The sequence below is a fragment of the Lactuca saligna genome, chromosome 8 (assembly GCF_052625555.1).
Source record: "Lactuca saligna cultivar CGN05327 chromosome 8, ASM5262555v1, whole genome shotgun sequence".
In the NCBI taxonomy this organism is placed as follows: domain Eukaryota; kingdom Viridiplantae; phylum Streptophyta; class Magnoliopsida; order Asterales; family Asteraceae; genus Lactuca; species Lactuca saligna.
This window is the reverse complement of record NC_136424.1, coordinates 69,734,169-69,747,679: the sequence shown is the minus strand read 5'-3', so window position 1 is coordinate 69,747,679 and position 13,511 is coordinate 69,734,169. Positions and strand designations below refer to the sequence as shown.

At 34.5% G+C, this 13,511-nt stretch overlaps 2 protein-coding genes and 1 pseudogene across 4 annotated transcripts; 1 reads left to right on the top strand and 2 right to left on the bottom strand.

The window, feature by feature from the left end:
* Nucleotides 1–1,364: 1,364 nt before the first annotated feature.
* Nucleotides 1,365–3,050, top strand: LOC145011112 (amino acid transporter AVT6E pseudogene; annotated as a pseudogene).
* Nucleotides 3,051–3,139: 89 nt separating this feature from the next.
* LOC145011113 (protein TIFY 4B-like) lies at nt 3,140–7,838 on the bottom strand. 3 transcript variants are annotated; one of them, XM_078969747.1, is made up of 9 exons: nt 7,561–7,838; nt 7,326–7,471; nt 7,009–7,130; nt 5,094–5,169; nt 4,868–5,003; nt 4,361–4,426; nt 3,753–3,822; nt 3,511–3,680; nt 3,140–3,426 (listed from the first exon to the last, which is right to left on the bottom strand). In XM_078969747.1, exons 1-8 carry the CDS (start codon nt 7,688–7,690, stop codon nt 3,542–3,544), a joined length of 885 nt encoding a protein of 294 aa, XP_078825873.1. In that variant the 5' UTR covers nt 7,691–7,838; the 3' UTR covers nt 3,140–3,426; nt 3,511–3,541. The 3 variants fall into 3 exon arrangements, with proteins under 3 accessions (XP_078825873.1, XP_078825876.1, XP_078825875.1); XM_078969750.1 differs by having other exon boundaries at nt 4,868–5,021; nt 7,561–7,794; XM_078969749.1 differs by lacking the exon at nt 3,140–3,426 and having other exon boundaries at nt 3,550–3,686; nt 4,868–5,021; nt 7,561–7,834.
* Nucleotides 7,839–9,605: 1,767 nt separating this feature from the next.
* LOC145009737 (secreted RxLR effector protein 78-like) lies at nt 9,606–10,001 on the bottom strand. Its single transcript, XM_078968377.1, has one exon. The coding sequence runs from the start codon at nt 9,999–10,001 to the stop codon at nt 9,606–9,608; it is 396 nt and encodes a 131-aa protein (XP_078824503.1).
* Between the last annotated feature and the right edge of the window lie 3,510 nt (nt 10,002–13,511).

Here is a 13,511-nt window from a genome sequence, read left to right as displayed (position 1 = left end):
TATATTGATATTCTACTATAAAATTTAGATATATATATATATATATATATATATATATATATATATATATATATATATATATGTATATGTAGTAATTTAGTAAATTCTAATGTGAATGTTAAATATGTGATTGTTCATATATTCAATGATGAATAATGTCATAAAGTTATATATACAAAATTTTAATGTGAATATTAATATGTGATTGTTTGTATATTTGTTGATAAATAATATCATATCGTTGTATATACAAAATTCATAGTAACATAAAGTAGTGTTCTTACGTTCTCACATTAAATAATGTTCTCATTTGAACTTAACCCTATATATATATATATATATATATATATATATATATATATATATATATATATATATATATATATATATATATTCACTTCATCATTTACTGAATAAAAAGTTACATTGAAAAATTTAGGTGGATCTGAACAAGACTAAATGGATGGAGACCATCAAACTTGTAGTTCATCTTTTTGCTGTTTCAGAAAGAGAATTAGAGGGGAAAAAAGCTGTAGCTCTTTTCTAAAATCTTGAGATATATATATATATATATATATATATATATATATATATATATATATATATATATATATATATATATATATATATAATTTATTTGAAATAATTGATTAATAATATTGAGTTTTTACTATAAAAGTTTAATTAATTTCATAACCGTGTTTCTTACGAGTTATAAACTAGTATATATATATATATATATATATATATATATATATATATATATATATATATATATATATATATATATATATATACTAGTTTGTGATTTGTGAATCCGTATATTATACAAGTTGATTAAAACAAAATGTTAAATAGGAACGATTAAATGAAAAGTTTATTTGAATTTGAAATTTGAAATAAATGAAAATTATATGAAAAAAAAACATGCAAAAAATAAATAAATAAAAATTATATGTTTAGTTATCAAACTCGTGTAATAAACGGATTAATTATAATAAAATGTTAAACACAGATTTAAACTGTAAATTTATTTGAAATTGAAATTGAAAATTTAAATTTGAAATTAATAGTCATTAGGATAAGTTTAATTTGTGGAAACTAAACTAATAATATATTGGAATTGAAAATTGAAGTAAATAAGAAGTGAAAAATAAATATATCTCAAAATTATAACAAAATGATAAGTAGTTAATTGAATAAAAGGATATATGATAAAATCATTCTTATTTATTAGATAAGATAGATATATATTAAATAATATGAACAAAAAGTGAATACGTGTTTGGCATCAAATGACGATGATTCATATATGAATGACCCGTTACCAATTGCATTTGGAAGAAAGAATGACATTGGCTAGGGATTGTATATTTGTATTGTAAGAGGTCAAAAAACATGTCAAAATCTGAAGATTCAACGTCTATAGAGAAATTCATAATTACGTACCCTCCTTTATTCTCTCTCCAAACCCACAAAAATTATGAAGCTTTTGCTTTTCCATCCAATCTCTTTCAAACCCAAACCTTCAATCTTTCTATAACGATCTTCTATTCTTGGGTTTCATATGTTTTTCTTGGTAAATCATCATTATGGGAAGCAGAGATGGCAGACAACGGGAGGCTTCAATTCATGATAATGGTTGTGCTAATGATGACATTAATCTTCATAACTTATCCCCCTCCAATAAAAGCTCCGATTCCGGAATCTACGGCGCGGTGTTTAACTTAACCACAACCGTAATTGGTGCCGGAATCATGGCATTACCCGCCACCATGAAAGTCCTCGGCTTGGTCACCGGAATTGTTCTGATTTTGTTGATGGGGATTTTATCAGAAATCAGTGTTGAGTTACTCATTCGTTTTTCCGTTCAATGCAAAGCCACATCCTACGGGGAGGTTGTGGAACAAGCCTTAGGTTCACCAGCAAGAATCTTGTCTGAAATTTGTATCATTTTGAACAACGCCGGTGTTTTAGTGGTTTATCTTATCATCATGGGCGACGTGATGTCGGGCTCTCCCCGACATTCCGGGGTTTTCATTCAATGGTTTGGAGCAAATGGGTTCTGGGAAAATAGAAGACTCATCATCTTGATCGCTTTGGTTGTGCTTCTTGCACCACTCTGTGCATTAGACAGAATCGAATCCTTAAGTGTAACTTCAGCCGCATCTGTAGTTCTTGCAATCATTTTCGTGATTGTTGCTTGTGTTGTCGCGTTTATTATGGTGGTCGAAGGTAAAACCGACCCGCCAAGATTGATTCCGGATTTCAGTTCCGAACAAGCGATTCTTGATCTTTTAGTTGTTATCCCGATCATGTCGAACGCGTACGTTTGTCACTTCAATGTTCAACCGATTTACAATGAACTCGAAGGTCGTTCGCCTCAAAAGATGAACAAAGTTGGGAGGCTCACAACTGTGATATGTGTTTTCATCTACTGGTCGACTGCAGTAGCTGGCTACCTTCTTTTCGGGAACAACACAGAAGCAGACGTTCTTACGAATTTTGATAAGCCTCTTGCGATTCGGTTTAGTGAAGGTTTGAGTTACATCGTTCGTGTGGGTTACATTTTCCATTTGATTCTGGTGTTCCCTGTGATTCATTTTTCATTAAGGCAAACGGTTGATGCGTTGGTTTTTAAAGGAGCAAAGCCATTGTCCAAGAGCAGGAAGAGGTGTTTGGGGTTGACTTGTGTGCTTTTGATGCTTATATACATGGCATCCACAATGATTCCAAGTATATGGACTGCTTTTAAATTCACAGGTGCAACCACGGCCGTGTCGTTGGGGTTCACTTTTCCGGCTCTTATCGCGCTGCGGTTAGGGGGTGGGTCGAATGGTCTGAGCAGCCGAGAGAGGTTGTTCTCATGGGTGATGTTGGTCCTTGCCATCATGGTTAGCATTGTTGGGGTTGTTAGCAACATTTATAGCATGCAAGAGTAGTCCAATTGTGTTATGTGAGTGGATTCTTGTCCTTTAGCATCCATACAACCACCTCGTTAGATTTATGTACATTTGTATATTGACAAGTTATTTGTATTCAAAATCCAAATACAATGGTAGTTCGTTCAGTTAATGTCATTGATTTTTTTTATTTTTTTTTCCCATGACTTTTTAAAGCAACCTAAACAAAAACACCATAATAAATCGATGGAGACCATCAATGGATTTTTTTAGTTAATCTTTTTGCTGTTTTCAAAGAGACATGTGGTCGGTTTCCATCTTTAAACCGACTGTAGATTTAAGAAAGCTTTATAAAAAAAAAAAAAAAACATTGGAGAATGGAGATAATGGAGTAATAAAAGAAGCAAGCACCTGAAAGGCCTACTACAATAATCTCATATATCTACTCATCAACCCTAACAGGCTAACACTATGTCCACTTGAAATATACATGCATTTACCTTCTCCTATTCTGATTTCCTTCCTGTAAGAAATAAATAAATAAGGCAGTTGACGTGTAAGGAATGATAAACTCCTAAATCCTAATGTGGTAAAAATATAAAGTTACCTGGGAAAATAGGTTAAAATTCCCATTTAGCTCAAACCGGTTGGTTAGGGGTGTCAGGTGGTGAAGTCGTGGTTGACAATGACTGCTCGTTTTGGTTGTGATGGGTTAAGAAAACATGATGGAAGCTGCTGCCACATTCACTTGCTTTTAGTTTGTTCTGCCTCTTAAACCTTCAACTAACACTCAACAACATCAGAAACAACTCAACAACCACACCACACAAACATTCACTTGTTACCTACCTATCTTTCCGCTTCTCAAGATACCTCTGCACTGATGCTTTTCTGCTTCCTCTTCCTGAAACTTCTTCACCTGTCTCACCATATCACATCATATCTTTCCCATCAACACAACAACAACAAACAGATGCTAATAATCAATTCAAAATTAAAAGTCACAATCAATATGATTCCTCAAAACTTATGGATCAATTCCCCCCAGATGTTTCATCCTTTGCATGGGTGGTCTTGCCTGCACTTTGCTCCCTGGCTTCGAATAAGTCCATGTAAAATGACCATTTTGCCCACCCAATTTAAATATATTCCGCATATAAACGGTAAAATTAAACCAAATCAAAAAGACATGGAACAGATGAAGATGGGATGGGGGCACAAATAGTCATTTTACTTGGGGGCTTAAACTCCATCTTTTAAATGTCTTTCCAAGCCAGGGACAAAAATGTAGCAGACCTATGCAAGAAAAAGAATAAAAACATCTGGATTGAATTCTTAACTTTTCTGAAAGAACAGGGATGAAATTTGTAATTTAGTAATTTACCCTATAATCTATTTAGATTGTTACTTATGCATAAAGAGGAAGAAATAAGACTTTTGTGAAATATGATATTTACCAGAGTTGTCCTCACGATATATGCTGATTTCTTCTCTATGCATCCTAGAGTTATCTGTCTTTCTTACTGTAGAACATACCATACAGTGAGCAAGGTATTTATCATTAACTTTACAGTGTCCTAAATACTACCATAATTCATAATTCTTATCTTCTACCACCAACATATCAAAAGCTTTAATGTTTGGTTGTTATCAATTATAATTGGAAAACTCAAATAAAACAGTAAATCAATTAAAAGGATGAAATTTTCTAAAATTTAGTCATTAGAAATTCATAGATAAAGTGGATTACATTGCAATTTTTTCATTTCATTCCATTCCACGCTGGAATGAAAGCAAAAAAAAAAAAAAAAAAAAAAAAATTCATTACAAAGGAATCAACCATTCCGTTCCTTCATCAACTCCATCATACCAAACACTATCTTAAAAAAGCTAAAAATATACAGGGCTTCACAACATATGACACATTCAGCATTAAAGAATTAAAACAACACAAATGGTAGTACCTGTTTGCAATGTGGGAAAATGCATGACAGATGATTCTGTGGTTGTTAATATAGTTGGAGCTTGCAAATGGCATGGAAGTGGAAATGTGGTCATATTTCCATCATCCTGATGAAACTGTAGTGGGCTTGCAGCAAGCTTGAATAGAGTTTGTGCCTAAAATCACTCAGTCAGTGATATTAAAAAAAATTGGAAAATAAAATGGTGCAAAATATTATTACTGTGCACCTTGTCAGCTGGGACATCATCATAGACATTCACCTTGCCACTATAGAAAATTGTCATCTGTCCTTTTCCAGTAATCCTGAAAATGCAAGCAAAAAAATTGATCTCTAAGAAGAACAAAAGAAACCAAGCTTTCATATGAAAGACATGTTCATCAAGACACAATGTAAAGAAAGATAACACTTTTTGCTTGAAGACAGTTACGTGAACATTTTCATTATTCATTGAATTGAAATTAATCTTCATAGTTAAGTGCGGATATCCAGCTAAATTTTCAACACGTGTATCAATTGAAAAACACACTTGGCAGATTTTATGCTAACTAATTAATCATTATTTGTATTGCTTAATAGGTTCATATTGATTGAAAGGTACATAAGTTTCAAGATTATACAGCAACACTGCTTGATGTCATGGTTTTCAAGAGGTTCACTCTGCTCAAAAAGGCTACAATGTCTCCATGAAATGATGTTTCCAGTGGCACAAAAAATTACTATAACAATGGCAGTTATGGCATAAGCATATCTATTGGAGTATGCCAAATCCTTGGGGGAATTAGTATGAGAAGCTATATCGACTAAAATAAACATAAATAGAGATATTCCATATATATCCGTTTGTATTGCTCCTAATTTCCTATTGCCACATAAGGTAGCTCTAATGTCGAAAATATAATAACTGGAAATTTGAAAAACAAAGACACCTTAGTGACTATTTATTTGTACAATAGCTATTTAGTCAGCCAAAAAATAAATTTTAAAGTCTTTATGAGGCATAAAATGCGGGGACTTTAAATCTGATAGATTTAATGATGTTTTGGTATCACTCATTTCAAACTGGTGTCGGATAGCTCATAAAGTTTAAAGCACATTTCTTACTATTAGCATTCTCTAAGACAGGTAAAACCATACTGAATACATTTGAAAATGTAGTGTGGACACATAATTTATTGGATTCAGGAATATATATATATATATATATATATATATATATATATATATATATATATATATATCCTTGAATAAGAAGATGCTTCAGAAAACACTCCAATTCCCACTAATTGAGATGAGGGTTTATGTGACCTTTGACCATTAAAGTTTTATCCATTTACCCTTTGACCATTCATATTTTTGAAGTGGCTCCAGACATGTGTAATAAACTAATATCTAGCAATGTAACCTTGATCAAATTAATACGAATGATTCACATGCACAAAAGGAAATAATAGAACTCCATGATCATATTTAACTGCTAAGACCACATATTAATGGCAGCTGGAGCTATAAAGAACACTGAATGTAAGGGCAGGGGATACAAACATATTAAGTTGTAAGATAACAAGGCCAACAATTGTAACTCAGTTGTAAGAAGATGTTTAGAGAAATGTTTCAACCAACCCCAAACTAGTTTCAGATAAATTACTTGTTGAGTTGAGGCGAGAATACTTGCATGAGCCCTATCTTTTGATGATTAGAGTCCCTCAACATTTGGGTGCGCAAAGCATTGTATCAACATGAACTACAAGAAACTAACTTTAAGGTTGCTAATATACCTAAAGAAGAAATTTAATAGCACCAGCTTGCAGTCTTCCTAATGACAATACAGGAGTGTAATTCAATACAACTTAGAAGAGATCTTCTTTCCGGATAGTCGCATCAATAAATAAATAATAAAACCATAAAGTAATGCAATCTTTCTGTGAATATTTAGCATCACACGCCTCATTCATGCATCATCAACCAAATGCAGTAAGTATACAATGAGAGAAAGACAACATGACACAGCTCACAAGTCAAGGTGAGGTGATTTGAAGATAGAATGGGCAAGAAGAAAATAGATCTTGGTTAATACATCAAGGCATTGGCCTCAAACATCTATGGTTATTACATTGATAGGGTAAAATGACTCAAGAAGTTACCCAGGAAGAACAAAATCATTATCACCAAAAAGATCCGATTGATCCATGTCATGACGCTGACCAGGTACTGATTCATCGGCTGAAACAGAGACCTCCGTATCACCACTTGTTCCTTTCTGAGTCTACATTTTGTATATTAAATTGATCAAAATTAGAACCAAAAGCAAACTAATCGAGGATCAGATAATAATATAATATGCAAAAGCACAAAACGACAAGCATGCTGCTAACTTTGTTAACAGTTTAATAATACTACTACATACATTATATTAAAAATTAGGGAAACGAGTGGAGATGATTAATTAATCCAAACGTACACGCGTGTTTGGGGTTTCCTGTTGCAGATGGGTAATGTGGAGCTTCCGGCTGCATCCGTCCGAGTCCGGCGTACGTTCAAGTAACGCCTTGAGCATAACTACTTGCTGGATCGCCTGAGATTTATTCCACGACGGACGTCTCATTCCTGCAGCGGCATCAAACAATCCATCTAAAAATACAAACACACCAGAACACAAATAAAATAGACCAAACAACCACCGGAAGGATGTAAACCTTTCTGTTTGAGGTACCGGCGGCAGTCTTCGCGAGTGAGTTGGGAAATGTCGTCTTCTGTGAGTTGGTGAAGAGGTTTATCTAGAAGTGACGTTGTTGAAGCGGAGAGCGGTGGTTCCTCCGTCGTCATGGCGGTCGTCAGAGGTCTAGGAAAGTCAAGAGATATCAAAAAGAGGTTTTCAATTTTCCCCCAATTTCGAATTACTATTTGGTTGAATAATTTCGTGGAAAAAATGGGGAGGTGGAGTCGAGAGCGTGTGTGGGACAGGTTAGCCGCCGCGTCACCTGAGCGGCTTTAGCGGCTCCTTTTTCCTCAACGTCACTGGAGCTCACAACTAGCCACCCCATGGTGCCTTGTATTATATCCGTCTTATTAGTACGAGTAAATTATACGGATGACTTCTTTTTTTTTTTTTTTTTTTTTCTACTCGGTATCGAGATTGAACAATTTTGATTTGACTATTTTTTTGAACGGCGGATTTTATAAGAAAACTAGCAAGAAGCTAGAAAAAGAAGGTCATCACAACAAATTACAAACTGAAGAAGGTTATGTAACCAAGAGGTCCAACTAATTTTAGTTTTTCTATACTTATTAGAAATCCAAAAAAATGATCTATAAATGGTTTCATCTAAAATAAAAGATTTCTTAGGTTGCGTCGTTCCAAAAATGATAGAATTACGAAAATTCCATAAACACCAAAACGTAGTGAAAATGACCGCATCAAAGGTTTGATGTTGCACTCTTTTTAACGAAAGAGAATCGGGCTACGAAGATGATCAATAGAGCACATAGGAGGAGTTTGGACGCCCCACCAAATAGCAACACGAGTCCAAATCTCAATGAGCTGATTACAACTGGCAAAAAGATGATCAAGAGATTCAACAGTATTAGAACAAACCGGACAAATGATCGAATTCATAGTGATCCCACGTACAGAAATATTCACTCTAGTAGGGATACTTCGAAGCTGCAATCTCTAAATGAAAATATTCACTTTGATTGGCACCCAAGAATTCCAACCGGTCTGAGATCTCCCCGATGATAACATATGAGTATCCAAAAAAGTTATGAGGGAGGAAACAAAAAAAGAATCAGAAGCGTCTATAGTCCATCCCAAACGGTCCGGTTGGGAATAAAGAGAGACATCCGACATCAAAGAAGTAAAATCAACCCATTGAGATTCCTTAATACCTCTTCTAGGAGTTCGCCTGAGAAGAGCAGAATCCCATCCGATAAGAAATCTATCACAGACAGTGAGCGATTTATGAGAGTCAAGAGCAAAAATCCTGTGAAAAGAAGCAGCCATGGGAACATCTCCCTTCCACACATCTCGCCAGAACGAAGTTCTATTCCCATCACCAATCCTAACAGGACAAAAAATTTGGAGATCAAGACCACAATTTTTTAACTGAACCAACATCTGAATAACACCATTCCACGGACCAATCGACCCTCTCCTCTGAGATAAGGAGTTGCACCCACCATCAGGACCATAAATAGCTTTGACAAATTTAACCCAAATCAAGTCTAGGTTGTGAAAAAATCTCCATCGCCATCTAAAAAGAAGAGCCTGATTGAAGGAAAACAAACTACCAATACCGAGCCCCCCTTCCGTTTTTCGAGCTAAAACTTTATCCCACCGAACCCAATGCATGCATCTCTCATCTAAATCAGCACCCCATAAGAACCTAGCCCGAAGAGACTTAAGGGTGTTAACAAATGAGATTGGAACCATGAAGATAGACATTAGGTAACTATCAAGGCTTCCAAGAACAGACTTGGTCAAAGAAAGACGTCCACCAGACGAAAGGATTTTAGCTTTCCAACTTGAGGGTTTCGAACGAAAACGATCAACAACAGAGGAACAAGCAGAAATTCGAGTCATATTCTGGCCAATAGGGACTCCAAGGTGAAAGAAAGGATATGAATCGGGAGCACACCCAACCTTACGAGCTGCCACCTCAACGTCAGCAAAAGGAACTCCAACTCCAATCAACTTACTTTTTTGCAAATTGATTCTGAGACCCGAGGCTAAGTAAAAACATCACAGGATAGGAATGATACGGGAGACATTAACGGGGTCCCAATGAGACATAATGATAGCATCATCAACATAAAACAAGTGAGAAATATCGATCCCACTGATAGAAATGTCAGGTAACACATTAGCAGTATGAGCTTTAAGCAAAGCAACATGAAGACCTTCCATCACCAAAATAAACAAGAAAGGAGACAAAGGATCTCCTTGTCTCAAACCACGTTGTATTTGAAATTCATCAGATGGGGACCCATTGACAAGAACCAAAGCTCTAGCATATCTAAGAAGCTCCATAATCCAGTCACACCACAAGTTGCCAAAGCCCATAATCTGCATAATCTCCAAAAGGTACTCCCACGAGACAGAATCAAAGGCCTTCTCAAAATCCACTTTAAAAATCATAAGTGGATGGTTCGTAGCTTTACTCCAGGAAACCAACTCATTAAGAAGAAACAGACCATCTAAAATTTGTCTACCTTTGACAAAGGCAGATTACTCAAGACTAACAATAGAGCCGATGATCGCAACCAACCTATTAGCTAAAAGTTTACCAATAATTTTGTATTGGCAACCTGTTAGGCTAATAAGTCTAAAATCTTTGATGATTTTAGGGTCTCGAACCTTAGGGATAACCGTGAAGAAAGAAGCATTACAACCTTTTGGAATGGAGCAATGATCATGAAAATGTTGAATAAAAGCAACCAAATCATCTGAGATAAGGTCCCAAAATCTCTTAAGAAAACCAAAATAGAAACCATCCAGCCCAGGAGCTCTATTATAACCACAATCCCAAACAACCCTTTTTATTTCTTCTCGAGAGAAAGGAGCTTGAAGAAAGAGAACCTGATCTTCCGTGAGAGAATGAAACTTATTAGAATTAGTAGAGGGTCGAATCCCTCTTTTCTTCATGAAAATATTTTGGTAATAAAGTTGGAACTCCTTCTTAACTCTCCCGTGATCATCAACCCAAGTACCATCAATCATGACGCCTTTGATAGCAAGTTGCCGCCTCTTCCTGTCACGCCCGCAGATTCGGGCTAGTCAATTTAGAGACGATAAGCGTCAAAAATGACCTTTTAATAGAAGATTATTTATAATAAATAATCTCAACTAAGTTTTAGTATATGTCACAAGGTTTCCGTACATATAAAGAACGTTGAAATCCGAGTTATAACGAAGAAGTTATGACCTATCAAAGTTTCGCGACAAAACCGGCACGACACCGGGAGTCATAAAAAGTGAGTTTATGATAAAATAAATTTTAGCCTTTGTGACCTAAAAGAAAGTTTTAGAGTACATCTCTACCTACACGTGGATATGAAGAACGTCGAAAACGGAGTTCATATGCAAAAATTATGACCTTCCGAAGATTCAGTTGTCTAAGGGCATGACACGTGACAGAAACCCTAGCCGCCTTAAGTCACAACGTGGACATGAAGGCCACGACGTGAAACATGTCCAGGACACTAATCGGGGCTAGAAAACACGTGTTGAAACTACGGGGTGACTCGTGGATGTTCATGACGTGACCCTGGGTATGCCATAACGTGAAATGGCCCAAAACACCCTATAAATAGCAGGTCCAGCCCTTGTTCTCCTTACACCATTTCTTTTCTTTTTCTCTCGTTTTTTGAGGCCGTTCTGCATCATGAGCCTAACGATCACGAACCGCTGACCGTTTTTAGCTAGATTATGTCAACTCACGCTACTAAAGTGAGTGTATATTATTTTCATCTTACATATAGATATGAAGTATTCTATATAAACTACGTGCTATGTGTGCATATTATCTGTATACTTGCTACCTATGATGGATGAACCATATTATACATGTTTTAATTTATTTAAACTGTATATGTATTTTATATCTACAAATATGTTTGGTAAAACATGAGTAGATGAATTAGATGATGTGTGATGAAAAAAATTGATGAGAGGTCTCGATGTTTAAGATGATCTAGTCATCTAGCAGAGTATAAACATAGTTATTCGTTATTGATCTGGGAGTATGGATCATACATACTAGATCCGGGAGTATGGATCAGGTAGAGGGGTTAGTTTTAGATCTGGGACTATGGATTAGGTATTTTTGAACTGAGTGTTTAACAGATGTTTTGAATTGTGTGTTTATCAGGTGTTTTTGAACTATATGTTCATTAGATGATTGCATTCACTAGGTGTTCATTAAGTATTTTTGAAGTACGTGTTTACCAGATGTTTTCAACTACGTGTTCACCAGTATTAATTTAAGAACCCTGGTAGCGATGGACTTCGTGCCTATTCCTTAGGTCGATCCTTAGGAATGAAGGATGGATGATTCTTAGAGTAGATCATTAAGATTAAAAAAGATAATGGGGATGGGTAGTTGTGTTGATTGCTTGATGATTAAATATAATAATTATATTATTGTGGGTTGAAAACCCTATGTACTCACCATGTTTCCCAACCTGACCCACTTAGTATATTTGTATAAGAGATGTCGATATGAAGCTACTTTGCACTGAGAGATTTAAATGAGATGTAGATCACTAGTGTAAATAAATGTAAGGTCTATTTATGCTTATGTTTAAGTATTGGCGATGGCATCCCAAAGTTTTAATATGAACAAAATACATTTTTTCGGAAATGCTTTGATAATATATTTATCATGTTTTTCTGCGAACAAATTCCGCAATATATTTATTTAAAAATATACTCTGATTTTCAAATAAAGCATAAACAAAATCGGTCTTTTCGGACCGTTAAATTGTGGATGTCATAGTTCCTATTAATAATACCATGGAAAATAAAAACCAAATAGTCCAAAAAAATCGAATAACAATTTATTATTTATTTATTTTTAAAATATCTATAATGATTTATTACTTTTGTAATTTATTTTCTCAAATAAATTTAAAAAAACCATCTAATAAAAGACATTAATATGCATTTTATCTTAAAAGTTTTTTATTTATTAATGCCACTTAAATATCGTATTAATTACAAAGGGTAATAATAAACCGTTGTTAAGTTTATGAAGCATGAACACTTGTAGTTATCATATTTATCACAAATTAATTAATATGTATATTATGAAAACATAAACTTAAAACCATGTATTTGCAAGGATGCGTAATTTTGGATATAAGGTACGACGTTTTGGGGTTTTCGTAATTTGAATAAATTTATTTTTGTAAACATAATGCTTTCACGATACATTGTATTTAAAAATTATTATATAAAAAGGTGTATTAGTATATGAACTTAAAACGTATACTAATTTCGAAAAGAATCTCAATACAGTAAAGAATTTATAAAATACGGTAATTAAGGAAAAAGTTTAAATGCAAAAATCTTGTGATTAATGTTTACGTTAACTAAATATATCTATAAATTGTAGCAATATCCAACATTATTGTCTCATATATTCGGTTCATTTCATTTAAAATGAAGATGATGTCAGGTGTTCTTGTTGTTGCAACCATGGTAGCAGTGATGGTGGTTCTCGTGGCGGCAAATGAGGCAAATTGTGATGTGAACCTGCTACTAGGTGCATGTGAAATACAACTAAAGGAAGGAGGAATGCCATCGGAAAAATGTTGTGACATCTTAACAAAACAATTACCATGCATATGTGGTTACCCAGAAAGACATGATTGGCCCGGTATTACCAAAACATGTGGTTTCTGTGATGTCCCATTTCCACCTTGTCCCTGAATTGTTTTTGTGTTTGCATTGATTACTCGAGGATTTGTAGTCCCAAAGAGGATGCATTTTGATTTTGATATGTCTCTTGATTACCAAATATACTACGTAATATGTGTTTGCATTACAATATATTGACTTGATTATATGCTTTTTTTTTGTATCTTTTGTCCCTATACGCGTGATTATTATTATTTTTTTTACTAGCTCATCAAAGATTGAAAATTA